General features: G+C 34.0%; 2 protein-coding genes across 3 annotated transcripts; both read left to right on the plus strand.

Annotated features, from left to right (window-relative positions):
• Window positions 1-1149: 1149 nt before the first annotated feature.
• LOC115702487 (protein ALTERED PHOSPHATE STARVATION RESPONSE 1) lies at window positions 1150-7133 on the plus strand. The gene is made up of 4 exons (XM_030629930.2): window positions 1150-3148; window positions 3398-3603; window positions 4413-4636; window positions 5606-7133. Exons 1-4 carry the CDS (start codon window positions 1870-1872, stop codon window positions 6342-6344), a joined length of 2448 nt encoding a protein of 815 aa, XP_030485790.2. The 5' UTR covers window positions 1150-1869; the 3' UTR covers window positions 6345-7133.
• A 1714-nt stretch (window positions 7134-8847) lies between these two features.
• LOC115702467 (serine/threonine-protein kinase BSK1) lies at window positions 8848-12870 on the plus strand. Of its 2 annotated transcripts, none has more exons than XM_030629922.2 (9): window positions 8848-9548; window positions 9706-9841; window positions 10258-10391; window positions 10486-10591; window positions 11004-11089; window positions 11284-11472; window positions 11992-12156; window positions 12237-12350; window positions 12452-12870. In XM_030629922.2, the coding sequence occupies exons 1-9, from the start codon at window positions 9225-9227 to the stop codon at window positions 12704-12706; spliced, it is 1509 nt and encodes a 502-aa protein (XP_030485782.2). In that variant the 5' UTR covers window positions 8848-9224; the 3' UTR covers window positions 12707-12870. The 2 variants fall into 2 exon arrangements, with proteins under 2 accessions (XP_030485782.2, XP_030485776.2); XM_030629916.2 differs by having other exon boundaries at window positions 8867-9548; window positions 11989-12156.
• The last annotated feature ends 2603 nt before the right edge of the window (window positions 12871-15473 follow it).

Below are 15473 nucleotides of genomic sequence, written 5' to 3' on the forward strand. Positions count from 1 at the left end.
AAATCGTGGTTCCAATGGCCTGGACCTTGGAATTTCAACAAGTTATTTTTCAAAAAACTTAACGAACATTACTTACTTCCAAATCTCTGAGGTTCCGGTTCCAAAAGCTTGGACCTTAGGATTTCAGTTTTGTTTTTCCTTTTAAAGCCTAAACTTCTTTGTAAGAACAGAGCAAACAGAGCAAATTGCGGGGAGAAAGGACGGAGAAGAAGAAATGAAGAGAAATAGGATTTTTTTTAATTTCTATTTGATTACCTTTTTATTAGGGTACATAGTTAATGTAGGCCAAAATATTCAATTTTACGATTAATTTTTAAGTACCAACAATTTATAATGGCACATCAAATTCTCTTATGCTACCTTAGCTAATAAACGACTAAATATTAAAATACGTAACAAAAGGAGGAATAGTTATATATTGAGGAAATTTTTTAATAATCTCTATATTTTAGGGGCACAAATTAGTAATAACATAAGTTCCAAGATAAATTTAATAATTATTCAAATAATAATGAAATGGGAAGGATGCAAAAATTTGAAGGAAAAAACATAAATGACAAAAGTTGATGGAGATCAAAATAATTCAAGTGAAAATTCAAATAATTGGCCATTTGAAAATTTAAATAAAAATTTGAAGGAAAAAACATAAATGACAAAAATAAATCAAGTGAAAATTCAAATAAATTGGACATTTGAAAATTTAAATACCCTTACATACCAATTTGAGACTTTATGTCTAAACACAACACAATATAATTATTAAATAATAATAAAAAGAAGACATCCTAAAAAAAAAGAAAAATTTGTGAAAAATGAAAATAGTATTTTCTTTTTGGGGCATAGAAAATATGTGATAAATCGGTCCACAACAAAATTTCCAAGAATTAGACAAGGTAAAACTAAAAACTTTCTATAGAAGAAGTTCGACTTGGAACCAACCAAGAAAATTAATGTCCTTCAAAAGGAAGAAAAGGAAAATCCAAAGAAAGCAAACGTGTTACTGAAACTAATACAAGGGTAGAACTGGAAATTTAGAATAAATAGTTTAACGGGAAAATTATATGGCGGCAAGAGGGTCAACTTTCCGTCAAACCATATAAACACCTCTGTAGTTATAAATATCCCCATGAACTCTATAATATTAATAACCCTTATTATAATAATAATGCAAATAAAATGACCAGAAAGAAATCAGGTCCCCACATTCATAATTTATTTTTATTTTTGGTACTAACTAACCAAATCATACCTCCTCCATCTCAACTCTCATTTCAATTCACTACTTTGTTAACCATTTTTATTTTTAAAAATAATAATAATAATATTAATACCAGAGAGAGATGTTCTCAAAAAGGTACATCAATAAATAAATAAATAAATAAGCCGTTTTATTTTTTATTTATTTTTTAAAAAATAATTATACACCGACGTGTACAGAAAAATACAGTACAATACTCTTTCTCTTTCTCTTTCTCTTTGTTTCTCACACTAACACTATACTGTCTGATACAGTGTGAAGTTTCTCTCTCCTATAGTTTCTTTGGGCTTCTCTCTCTTTCTCTGCTACTGCTACTACAATACAAGCCGACGACAAAACTCCGCGCTGGCAAAGATTCCCTCTTCACCCTCCCACACAATCTCTCTCTTTCTTTCTTTCTTTCTCTTTTTCTCTTTATCTTCTTTTCTTCTAACCCTAAAAATTTTCCCCAGAAACAAACGCTGCCCCACTGTCTACATCGCTATCTCAATCATGGCCGTGGTTTACTTGATCTACCCATCATAACTCACCCTCCTCTATCTTTTCAACCGGTCCGTAATAATAATAAAAAAAATTATTAGCTTAAAGAAAAAGAGAAAAAAAAAAAGATAATGGGCTGCGCCAGCTCTAAGGTCGATGATCTCCCGGCGGTGGCGCTCTGCCGAGAGCGCTGTGACCACCTTGACCGAGCGATTCAACAGCGTTTTGCCTTTGCTGAGTCTCACATGGCTTACATTCTCTCTCTTAAAGGTATTGGTAACTCATTGCAAACTTTTGTTCAGCAGGAGTTAGCTAATTCTTCTGGGGCTCCTCCCTCTCCTAAGCTTAATCTTCCTCCTCAACGGAAAGGCGATCCTGATGTAAGTAAGACTATCAAAGCTTCGAAATCGCCGCACAATCACGACAATTCCGATGCTCATCTACAATTCCACTCCGATTCGGACTCAGATGATTCGGGTTCGCTTCACCATTCGGATCATTCATCGCCTTTGCACAGTCCCGGTGGTATGTATGGTTACATGGAAACGGATCAAGGAGGATTGGGCTCGTATGGAGGAGGGTTTTTAAATATGAATTATATGCAGAATAAAGCTACGCCTTCTGTGGTCTACCAGCAGAGACCCCTCAGTCCCGAGATCATACACCATGTGGGTGACGCTTCTGCTTCTTCTTCTTCTTCATATTACCCTTATCCTAATCATATGAGCAATAATCAGAATCAATATTCGTATTATGGGTATGACAATTATGCCAGTGGGATGGGTGGGTATTATGGTAATTCTTCGCCGCCTCCTTATGGGGCTATGTCGGCTGGAGCTTCCCAGGCTGTGGCGTCTTCGTCTAAGCCACCTCCTCCTCCGCCTTCACCACCGAGGGCTTCGGCTTGGGATTTTTTGAACCCATTTCAGGCCGAGGACAAGTACTATTCACAGTACACCCCTAGCCGAGACTCGAGGGAGGTAAGGGAAGAGGAGGGAATTCCTGACTTGGAAGACGAGGAATATCAGCACGAGGTTGTGAAGGAAGTTCACGGTGATCAAAGGTATGCTGCAGCTGATGGTGGGAAGCATGCCAAGGCGGCGGCCGCTGCAGCTGCTGATGACAAGGTTAATGAACCAGAGGTCTCACATTATCAGACTAGGCCGCGTGAATCGATGGAGAATGAAGGGATGGAATATGAGGTTCACGTCGTGGAAAAGAAAGTTGTTGATGAAGAGGAGAGGTCGAAGGACCGCGGTGGCGGGGCTGCATTCAAGGGTCGAGGTGGTTATCGAGATGTTTTTGAAGCGGTAAGGGAAATTGAGACCCAGTTTCAACGAGCTTCAGAGTCTGGTAATGAAATTGCTCAGATGCTCGAGGTGGGAAAGCTTCCGTACAACCGTAGACATGGTATGTAAATTCCTTTATTATTTTTAATTTTTTAATAGAATTCAGGCTATTCCGGTTTTGCTAGCTCGATCTCGTGATGAAGTCTGCCTTTTTCTTTTGGTGCTTAATAATGTAGCATTACAATTGTTCATGATGACCTATGATTACGGCAAACCAATTCAAAATGTAAAATAAAAGTATAAACTTGGGTGAATTGGAATTTCAGTTAGCTGCATTGTTTAACTTACTTTCAACTATATTTTGAAGCAGCTTCCAAGATGTTACACGTGGGTACTCAATCTCTGTCGGTAATGTCCTCACAGCCGTCTACATCTAAGGCTGCAGAGTCCTCTTCGTCTGCGGCTGCTCCTGCCCAGTTGGACTTTGAGGAAGAATTACGGACCACGTCAAAAAATCTTTCTTCTACATTACATAAGCTGTATCTTTGGGAGAAGAAACTCTACAATGAAGTTAAGGTATACTGTTTTTTGTTCAAGCCCACGATATATTGACGTTATTTTATCATTTATCAGGGAACCCTCTAGTATCTTACTAATCTTTAGACTACTTTCACTTGGTTTCTCTGACAAGAACATTTCTCTTCATGCTTTCATTCATATCATTCTTTTGAGGGCTCGCTCTAGATTGGATGTGATATCATTGGATATTTTTTAGAAAATAATTAAAGAAGAATGATAGGACCATAGGAATTATCATTTGCAGCCAGAAAAAAGAAAAGATTGATAGAGAATTATTTTATGTCTAATTATATAGCCAAAGGAAATTGTATTGGCAAGAATAGTGTTATCCAAATTTCATAACCTGATTAAATTATCTCATGTTAGTTGGATTAATTTAGGTACTTGGATTTTTCTTTTCAATTTGCTCTCTAATTACATGACTAAGAACACATCATTCGGACTATTCAATCCAGTAAGTTCCTATAGTTATTTCTAAACATGACCTAAGATGATAATTTAAGAGTGTCTTGTGATAATAACAGAAGGAACTTTCAAAAGTTTGATTTGTGTTTATGATACGAGGAGAGGTTCTCAGTCTATGGTTGTTAGTTTTGATTAACATAAGCTATCTGTCAAAAGGGGTGTTCATGATCCTAGGTTCTGATTTTAGTAATTTATTTATTTGGACATGTTGCATCAGGCCTTTTAAACTATTTCCGTCTTTCTAGGTTATTATCTGGGTTGTAAGCTTTTGATGCAGGGGCATGTCACAGATTTTTATTGTTGATGTGGAGCTAAATAGTATTATGTTAATACACGTGCAGGCTGAGGAAAAAATGCGGGTAATGCATGACAGGAAGTGCCGTAAGCTGAAGCGATTGGATGAAAGAGGTGCTGAGGCACACAAAGTTGAGGCAACTAGAACTTTTATAAAGGGTCTATCCACAAAGATAAGAATTGCAATTCAAGTTGTTGATAAGATTTCCGTGACAATTAACAAGATCAGAGATGAAGAATTATGGCCACAATTAAATAAATTAATTCAAGGGTATGTGAAATAACTAGTTCTCTATTGGATCTTTGCAGGATCTTAGTCTTTTGTGCTGTAAATATTTGTGTTTGACTATAATATAGCATTTTATCAGAATCTGATGCATCTAGATATTGTTTTTAAGAAATTTCAGATTGGATTTTTTTATTTCATAGTTATAAGAGTTCTTTTGCACATACAGTTTTCATTACTCTTTCTGCAGGAATATCAAAATGTATTTATTGTGAGCTTAGTTTGAAATCTAAGGTTCTGTTGGAGAAATCTGACTTTGGGCAGACAGAAATTGTCTTAAGGAGAGCCTATCAGCTAAAGTAGAAAGTTCCTTCGCAGCCTTTTGGGATTTTTAAGAGTCCGAAAAAACATAGATGACAAATTAAAATGAGAAGAAAGGAATTTTTAAATGCTTTTATCCTAGTTTGATATGCATGCTCATTAATTGCGATTGTTCATTATAAGGAACTTTGTGAAACTCTCAGAACAGCTTTGTGCTAGAGTTGAATCCCACTACTAAGTATGATAAATTTTGTATGGTATTGGCATAACTCCTAGAATATGAAGATACCAATACTGTAAGTCCACCTTGATGTAATTTTGTATGGTATTGGCATAACTCCTAGAATATGAAGATACCAATACTGTAAGTCCACCTTGACGTAAAAAAACTGTTATGTACTTTTGGAGATATATAAAACTTCTACGTTGACTTTCCAAGGGCTTGTATGCCAATATATGAACACTTGATCATTTTCTTGCTCTAGCTAGAGACAAATAGCATTTTTCTTTCTTTTTTGTAAATCATTGTCCTTTTGAAAGATCTTTTGTCCTCTTGGTATGCCTTTATGTTAACTGACACTTAGCTTTCTGAAATCACACCACTAATTTTCTCACACATCCGGATTAATGTCCTTTTATATTAGATGCTTATGCATTTGATTCTTATGGGTAGTTGTTTTGGAATGTCTTCAGGTTAACCAGGATGTGGAAATGTATGCTTGAATGCCATAGCATTCAATGTGAAGCCATCAGAGAAGCTAGAGCTCTAGGCTCTATTGGATCTGGTAAAAAGCTTGGTGATGCTCATCTCGAAGCAACTTTGCAGTTTGGGCGTGAGCTTATTAACTGGACTTTCAGATTCTCTACTTGGATAAGTGCCCAGAAGGGTTATGTGAGGGCCATAAATGATTGGCTAGTCAAATGTATTTTCTACGAGCCTGAAGAAACAGCTGATGGAATAGTTCCTTTCTCACCTGGGAGGATGGGTGCGCCTCCTGTTTTTGTAATCTGTCATCAATGGTCGCAAGCTATGGACAACATATCTGAAAAGGAAGTGGTTGATTCTATGCGTGTATTTGCCTCGAGTGTTCTTCAGATCTGGGAACAAGATAAGCATGAAATGCGTCAACGAATGATGGCAAACAAGGATCTAGAGAGAAAAGTTAGGAACATGGATAAAGAGGATCAGAGGATGCAGAAGGAAATTCAAGCATTTGACAAGAAAATGGAGCTTGTCACAGGGGAGAATAACAATCTATCTGTAAGTGGACATATTGTATATCAAAGCGACACTAGTAATGCTAGTCTGCAGGCTAGCCTGCAACGTATTTTTGAGGCCATGGAAAAGTTCACAGCTAACTCATTGAAAGCTTATGAGGAGCTTCTGCAGCGCAGTGAAGAAGAAACTCATTCGAGAGAGCAAGAGACATAGGGCCGTGTTATGAAATGTTAATGGGTTCATCCCTTGCCAGGAGTCTTGTACTCCGTTTAAGTGCTCAACTGCTGTTGGTGGTTCTTGCTAGCTATGAGAAACAAGACAAGTTGAAGCCTGCATGTATGCACGACTAAGCATCAGTCTGCAATCATCTGGATCTATATACTATATTTTAAAGCACTGTCATTCAGATTATATTAAAATTGCAACTTTGAACTACCTAAACTGCCAAGGGTGAAAAGGAAGAGACAGATTGAAAGTCCAAACTATTTGGAAAACTGCCGTTGAATTGGCTTTAACGGTGCATTCAGGAATCAGAAGCTGATCTTGAGTTGCTCTGGCAATAATGCAGCTGAGTCGAACACGGGATTATTTCCTGAACTTTCCTCAATGCAAGGGGTGAAATTGAAACAATGCCATCTATTAAAGTCGGGGCTCTGAAGTCTTGAAGTTAATCTTATTGCAATTGGATCCCATTGAAAGAAGCATGCACAAATGGGGCCAACTGCATAATTTCAGTAAGCCAAAATCCTTTCAATTTTGCCTGATGACGAGATTGAGTAGTGTAGGTATATGTATATTTGATGGGCTTGTTTGAGTGTGACGCAAGTCAGCTTAATGCCCCATTAATTATAAAATCTTGTACCATGTATAGATTCCCTTTTCCTAGCTTAGCTTATTTTGTTTGATATTTAATTGAATTATTGTACAGAAGACTTTCCTTTTCCTTTGACATTTTAGCCAAGTGAGAACACTTTTAATAATAAGGCGGGGTTTGGAAATTAACCAAGTATAATGCTTGCTTTTATTTGCCAAAGATTATAAGTGTCGTTATCCATGTTTGCCTTTCTTCTCAATGATTGAATTGAAGAAGGCTGAACTTGGAAAAAATGTATTGAATTAGAGCTCTTAAGATGTATTCAAATTAATGTGATTTTATTCAACAAAACCACTTAATATAAATTTGTGGTTCAATCCACAAGAAAACAAGACATACATGTCTATTTGAAACCAGAATTTCTTCGCTGTATTATGATAATAGCTTATTAGAAAATAGGAAATTAAAAGTCAATTATAAACAAAAATTTATCAAACTTATTTAATTTTGCTTCCCAGATAAACAATCTTTTTTTTTTTTTTTTAATAAACTAAAGAAAAAAAAGTACATATATATAAACAACTCCCAATAATGTACCGTGGTACCTCAGTGGACTGACTTTTATAATTTTCTTTTTCATACCAAAAAAAAAAAGGAAAAATAAGTAGAGAATGATGAATAAACATATCATTGTGCGAGCAGGATAGCACTCTTTCCAAGTTCAGAATTTTAATGAAAATCATTACTACAAATAATTCACTTCCCAATTAGTAAACTTCCTCATAACGATTATCAACTAAATCACACTTGATTGTGTTAAATAATTGTTGAAGTCAGTTCACACTGATCCATTTCTGTATAGCAGCTAATCTATTTTCAATTACTTGAATACATAATGATAATAAACTTTACTGACTTTGGCTGGTTTTATACTTATTTATTCTTATTTTTTCTTAACGAAGTAGAATATGAAAAAAAAAAATGATACTTTTACAATATTTTATTAAGTATGGTTGGCACCATTGGGATAGTGCCAACCAATCATGAATGTGTGAGACTGTGTACACGTAAAAGTGGCATATCATGATTTGTAAGATCCACAGAAGAACAAACACTAATTAATTTGGTATTAGAATATATGCTTTCCAATCAGATTTACACTTTAGTTTACTCATTACTATAAATTACTAAATCAGACACCCAACAATTTTATTTTTTATAAAACAACCCAACAAGTTCGGGTATCAAATAATGTTAAAAAACAGCATAGACACAGTACACAAAGTACATACAAATCATTTGTCTTTTTTAACATCAATTAAAACTATTCTGCAATGGAAATAGTATGTGTAGTTCCATCAATTCAACACAAATGAATAAACACAGCTACCAGATTCTATATTTGTCCCAACACCACCTTAATGATAATATTAATAATGAATAAAAAAACCAATATAAAGGAAAATAGGGCATAGATGTGTTGTGTTGTGTTGTCTGTGTTCCATAGTTTGCTCAATTGGGCTCTTTCAAAATTGGACCACTACACATTTTGAGACTTATGAAACCTTTTTCGATCAAGTGGTTTTTGTTTATATTTATACAAATAAGTGATAACGATTAAGTAATTCAACTTCTAACACCAACAATCTAGAATTTTCGACAAGAGAATTAGACAACGTCAAGTTACACAATAATTATATTATATATGTAAATGAAGAAAATGAAAAAAAAAAGACAAACAAAGGAGAAATGATCCGATCATACAATCCTAAAACACCTTTCACATTTCTAATGACGTTGATGACCCAAAATAAACTCAATAACCTTTTGACGATGCCGCCTTGGAAAATAAATTCTCTCATTTATTTCTTTAATTAATATATATATATAAAGACTCAGAGAAAGAGAGAGAAAGGGTTAATTAAGGAATGAAAAAGTAAAAAACATTTTAACGAGAAAAACTGTAGACAGTGAAGAGATTAATGATTTTTGTAATCCTAAATTTATTACCGTAGGAACTAACTTTAACATAGAACAAACTAATAAGGAAGATAATTAAGAATAATAATAAGAGAGAATACTGGTTAGTGTATTTTACTGGGGAAGAAATTTGAAGTCTTTCTCTCTCTACTTTTCATTTTTTTTTTCTTAAACACACTGACTCACCCACCCACTCAATTCATTGATTCATTCATTCATGGTTTCTCTGAGTTGGCTTGGCTAATAAGCAGCTTTAAACAGTGAAACAAGGAAACCAGAGGTAAGAGAGAGAGAGAGAGATGGGTTGTTGTCAATCATTGTTGTTGAGCCAATCTCAGCCGGAGAAGAGTCCGACCCAACATCTACAACAACAACAACAACAACAACAACACCCTCCTCCTTCAGTTGGGCCCGAGCCACTAACTGGGGTTGCCCCGCCTTTTACTGAGTTCTCCTTCTCCGACCTCAAAGCGGCTACCAACAACTTCAGCTCCGAATTCATCGTCTCCGAGAGCGGTGAGAAAGCCCCTAACGTTGTCTACAAGGGTCGTCTTCAGAACAGGTCATGGATCGCTGTAAAGAAGTTTACCAAGATCGCTTGGCCTGATCCCAAGCAGTTTGCGGTACCCTTTTTGTGTATATTTTGCTTTCTTTTTGGGGTTGGGACTTGGGGGTGTGGTTGGTCGTTGTGGTAGCTGAGCTGTTGAATTAGGTAATTTTGTTTGCGTTTTTGTTTTTTATGTGGGTTTTTGGAATCTTTTCTGGGTTTTTGATTCTTAGGAGGAAGCTAGTAGCGTGGGAAACCTTCGCCATCGGAGACTAGCTAACTTGATTGGGTATTGCTGTGAGGGTGATGAAAGGCTTCTTGTTGCTGAATACATGCCCAATGATACTCTTGCTAAGCATCTTTTTCACTGTAAGTTTCTCTCTTCCTTTTTTTTTATTATTTGATTTGAACTACTACTGAAATTTAATTATCTTTTGTAGCAATAACTCCTATAAAGATAAAAGCTTGCACATTTGTTTCATGTTATCTTCAATCTCTCTTTATCGTGGTTTGCATTAAGGGTGATGATTTGATGGAGTTTTGAATTGTTTTAATGTGAATGTGGTAATGTTGTCTCTTTAGTTCTACAAAATTGTGTTCTCTTTTTGATATTTTTCTCTTTGTTTATCACTTTTTTTTTTTGGTGCCGTCTATTCCTAGATTGTAGGCTTTTGTGCGTGTGTTTTCTGTCTTTTCTTTTGTTGTTTTGGTTTCACATTTATGAAGAAGGCATTGGATATTGTTTATCTCAAATTTCTTTATGGGGCTTTGTTTGTTCTTGACAGGGGAAAATCAAACAATTGAGTGGGCCATGCGTTTAAGAGTGGCCCTTTATATTGCTGAAGCCTTGGATTATTGTAGTTCTGGGGGTCATCCATTATACCATGATTTGAATGCATATAGGGTTCTCTTTGATGAGGTGTTGTTTCTACAATTGAAATATTATCCCAAAACTTTGATTTTGCATCTATTATGATCTGATTTCATTATTTAACGTTTAACTAAATTTGTAGGATGGTGATCCACGCCTTTCATGTTTCGGCTTGATGAAAAATAGTAGAGATGGCAAGAGTTACAGTACTAATCTTGCTTATACGCCTCCTGAATATTTAAAAAATGGTATTAATTCCTCTAGTCTGATTAACACATATTGATTGTGATACTGTTTTCGTTAGCTTCTTGTTTCCACATATAGAACATCTTCTATGGTAGATTTTCACTTCTAATGGAATGGGTTAATCTGACCTACTAAAGTGCCTAGTATGTAAACCACATTCAAGATACAATCTCCTAGTCTTAAACTCATAATATGTCAGACTGTTCATGGACAAACCGGTTGACCTACTGGGTGCTTGTTTACTGTTTTGAATTATCTATAACCCGATCTTTGAAATGTTGCGACTCTACTGCTATTTAACTCAAATAGATATATGTGTGCAAGATGAGTTTAACTATTTTTATTGTTTCTCATGATTGTAATTGCATTTTCTATATCTTAGTTGTTCCCATAATTGTTAATTTGGTGTTCTAGGAAGGGTCACTCCAGAAAGTAATATCTACAGTTTTGGCACCGTCATTTTGGATCTTCTAAGTGGCAAACATATTCCTCCAAGTCATGTAAGTGGTTTCTTTGGTTATATGTGGCATTCATATTTGTATTAGCTGTCTTTGTTAATTTGTAACACCATAGCACTGGTGGAGAGAGCAGAGTTAAAGTTGTTACTTACTACGTAACTTGAAGAGGTCTATGAATTAGTTTATTTAGTTTTACTGACAAGACTGATTAATTTGATTTATGATCATGTTTTTAGGCTCTTGATATGATAAGAGAGAAGAATATCAATCTTTTGACCGATTCACATTTGGAAGGCAAGTTTTCCACAGAGGAGGCGACAGTGGTTGTTAATCTTGTCTCAAAGTGTTTGCAATATGAACCCAGGGACCGGCCAAACACAAAGGACCTCATTGCAACACTTGCTCCATTGCATTCTAAAACAGATGTAAGAATTCTCTTATTCTGATATTAGAAACGCCAATTATTAGTTTGAGTCTGGAGTCGTGTTCTGCTTTCAGGCGTTATCTATGCATATCTGGAATGAGTTCTTTCTGTTTTCTTCACGTTAGTGCAGGAAGTTATCATTGGATGTTCTAATATTAAAGTTCATAATTAAACACTATTGGTCTTTCTGCACTAGTTATCATCTCGTCTATTTACATATGCTCAGTATGTGAAGTTATAGGATGTTAGTATTAGCGCATGAAGTATGTATGAACAATATTTCTGTAGCAGTTATCATACTCCTTTGCTCTAACAGAACTTGATTTTTCAATCAACTGTTTACATTTACATTTTCCAAGTCTTTTTATAGTCAACACTGTTAAAAAATGTGTCCTCCACTGTTATGGTGAGCAATGATCCCTGAAATTATGTTTCTTCACATGCACAATGTTTCTTATTGTGGAAGGTTCATTACTTCCTCTTCTCATACAATATAAGAAAAAAAATCTTGGGGTAGCAGGTTCCGTCTTATTTAATGCTTGGAATTCCTAAGCATGATGAAGCTCCATCAACCCCACAACGGCCACTTTCGCCAATGGGTGAGGCCTGTTCCCGAATGGACCTGACAGCCATTCATCAAATCTTAGTTGCAACACACTACAAGGATGATGAAGGGACAAATGAGGTAAGCAATCAATGATGCTTGGCATATGCTGTGTGGTGCAATCGGTATTGGAATATTCATGTGAATTTCTTTTGTATTAGTTATCGTTCCAAGAGTGGACTCAGCAAATGAGAGACATGCTGGAGGCAAGGAAGCGGGGGGACTTTGCCTTTCGGGACAAAGATTTCAAAACTGCCATTGACTGTTATTCCCAGGTACATTAATAAAGAAATTCATATGCTTGTGTTAGAAAGACCCAGCCTTGAACTAAGAATAGAAATTGGATCATGATGTGGTCTTTGTGATGTTGTTGCAGTTCATAAATGTTGGAACAATGGTGTCTCCAACTGTTTTTGCTAGACGAAGTCTTTGCTATCTGCTATGCGATCAGCCAGACCCTGCTCTCCGAGATGCAATGCAAGCCCAATGTGTCTTTCCAGATTGGCCAACAGCTTTCTATATGCAATCAGTAGCTCTGGCGAAGCTGGACATGCACAAAGATGCGGCTGACATGTTGAATGAAGCGACTACGTTAGAAGAAAAGAAGCAACGAGGAACTAGGGGATCCTGAGAATGACAAGCAAACCTGTTCGTTCAACACAAATAGCACAATGTTGTTTACTTGAGGCTGACCCAAATTTGTATAAAATCTGAGCTGCAAATCATAATTTGATTGTTTTCTCAATTGAAATGTTTATATATCTTATTTATAGAAAAATATCTTGTTTATCAGCATCATCTTTTCACCATAAAGTTTGCTATTTTCATATTATTGTTTATCAGCATCATTCTCTTTCCTTCTATATTATTGTTTTGCTTTGGAGCAATATAGCTCTTATTATTGGACTTAGCTAAATGTAGATTTTTACAAAATATAACGAAATGACTCGAGTTAAGCCTATATAAGTTTTTTCTTTTTCATTAATTACTTCATGTTTATGGATTTTTTTTTTTTTTTTTTTTTTTTGATGTTGTTTACATAATATATGAAGAATAAAAATCCACTAAATATGACAACTGGGTGGGAACTATGCAAAATATAATAGATTTTGTCCAGAGAAAATTGTGAGCAATTTATAGAATACCAGGATTAAATTTGCATATAATTTAGAACGTCCACGATTGATTCGTGAAGATAATTGTAAAATAATAGAGTAAAATCTAAGTAATATAATGGGGAATTTTTATAAATATGAGAATTAAGGGTATAATTTACTTTTTTATGGCATAAATAAGTAATACTATAGGTTTATGGATTTTTTTTTTATTTTTTTTTTTTTTTTTTTTTTTTTACATTTATATGGTTTTTTATGTCATATTTTTGTAAAAAAAAACGGAAATTCTACATTTTGAAAACAACAATAAGCTTTGCCGAAAAAGTCGTCGGCACCGGAAAAGCTACTGGAAAAGTCGACAGCACCGGAAAAGTTAGTGTCGCTGTAAAAGTCGCCGGAAAAATCACCGGAAAAGTCACTTTCGTCAAAAAGTCACTGGAAAAGTCACAAGAAGTAAATGTCTCAGATATGACTAAAAATATAACCGGTTCTGTAAATAAAAACTAATAACTCAAACTGGTTATAATTGAAATATAACCGGTTCTATAACATAATAAATAAAAATAAATAACATAAAAATAACTCAAATTAGTTATAATTAAAATAGAACCGGTTCCATAACAGTGTTATAATGAATAAAAACCAATAACACGAAATAACTCAAAAATTGGTTATAACTAAAATAGAACCGATTATATAACATAATGAATACAAACAAGTAACACATAATAATTCAAACCGATTACAATTAAAAAATAAAGTGAAAATCAGTTCCTAAAACCCTAAAACATAAATTAAAAACAAAACTAGTTCTATAATAAAACACCTCATAACATATAATACCTCATAAAACTAATTATAATTTTTTTTAGAAAAAATAGAGATTAATTTCAGAAAATATTGAGGCATAAATATGAAAAGAACTAGTTCCATAACAAAATAAATAAATACAAATAATAGCATACAATAACTCAAATATAATATAATGAAACAAGTTATATTTATCAACTAGTTGAAAATTTAAGACAAAAAAACTGATTCCGTAAAGCAACTAAGATAAAAACTCTCACACAAAAACCAGTTAAATGAAATAGCTCAAACAAAAACATCCATTCAACATGCTCCAACCCACGAAATAATTACACCCATACCATATCTACCTCAAAAGTACTCATTCATTATGTTATATAACCGGTTTTATTTTAGTTATATCCAGTATGAATTATTTCGTGTTATTTGTTTTTATTCATTATAACATTGTTATAGAACCTGTTCTAATTTAATTATAATTAGTTTGAGTTATTCATTATGTTACAGAACCAATTATATTTCAATTATAACCGGTTTGAGTTATTTTGTGTTATTTATTTTCATTCATTATATTATAGATTCAGTTCTATTTTTGTTTATATTTGAGACATTTATTTCTTGTGACTTTTCCAGTGATTTTTTCCGGCGACGATGACTTTTTCGGTGACTTTTTTCGGCGACGGTGACTTTTCTGGCGATACTAACTTTTTCCGGTGACTTTCTCGGCGCTGGTGACTTTTCCGGCGCCGATGACTTTTCCGGTGATTTTTTCGATGCCGAAAACTTTCCGGAAAAACTTATTATTGTTTACAAATATGAAATTTCCATCTTTTTTTTTTTTACAAAAATATGGCATAAAAAAACCCATATAAATGTAAAAAAACAAAAAAAATCCATAACCCCTTAGCATTATTTATTTATGCCATAAAAAAGTAAACTTTTATAATTTTTCTATATATAATGTAATTTCTACTAATATTAGTGTGATTTTAAAAGCATTTTTATTTTTTATTTTTATTGGTTTTAAGGTATAAATTTACAAAAATATGATTTAATAATAAAATAGTTATTTTATGAGAATTTTTTTCTTAAAATAAATTAAAAAATATAGCAAAAAAGTATAAAGTAACTAATTACCTTTTTAGTTATTCTATGGGCACCTAGTTACCCTTACATGCGGTTTTCATATTTTTTTTTTAACTTTTTATTAATTCTTTTTTCCATAAAATAACATTTTTTTTTTAAAAAAAAAAATTATATTTTTGCAACAAAACTCTATTTGGATTCTGCCGCTTCATCAAAGATTTCATTTAACTAGAAAAATCTTTATTTCTACTTCAACTAGACTTCACACAGATATCAAGCCCATCAACTCACTAACTATATGTACTAAAATAACAAAACACTATTCATCAACCTATATTTTAATAAAAACAATAAAAGATTAATGCAAGTAATAAAAATCTAACATTC

This window comes from Cannabis sativa, chromosome X (genome assembly GCF_029168945.1).
Source record: "Cannabis sativa cultivar Pink pepper isolate KNU-18-1 chromosome X, ASM2916894v1, whole genome shotgun sequence".
Classification (NCBI taxonomy): domain Eukaryota; kingdom Viridiplantae; phylum Streptophyta; class Magnoliopsida; order Rosales; family Cannabaceae; genus Cannabis; species Cannabis sativa.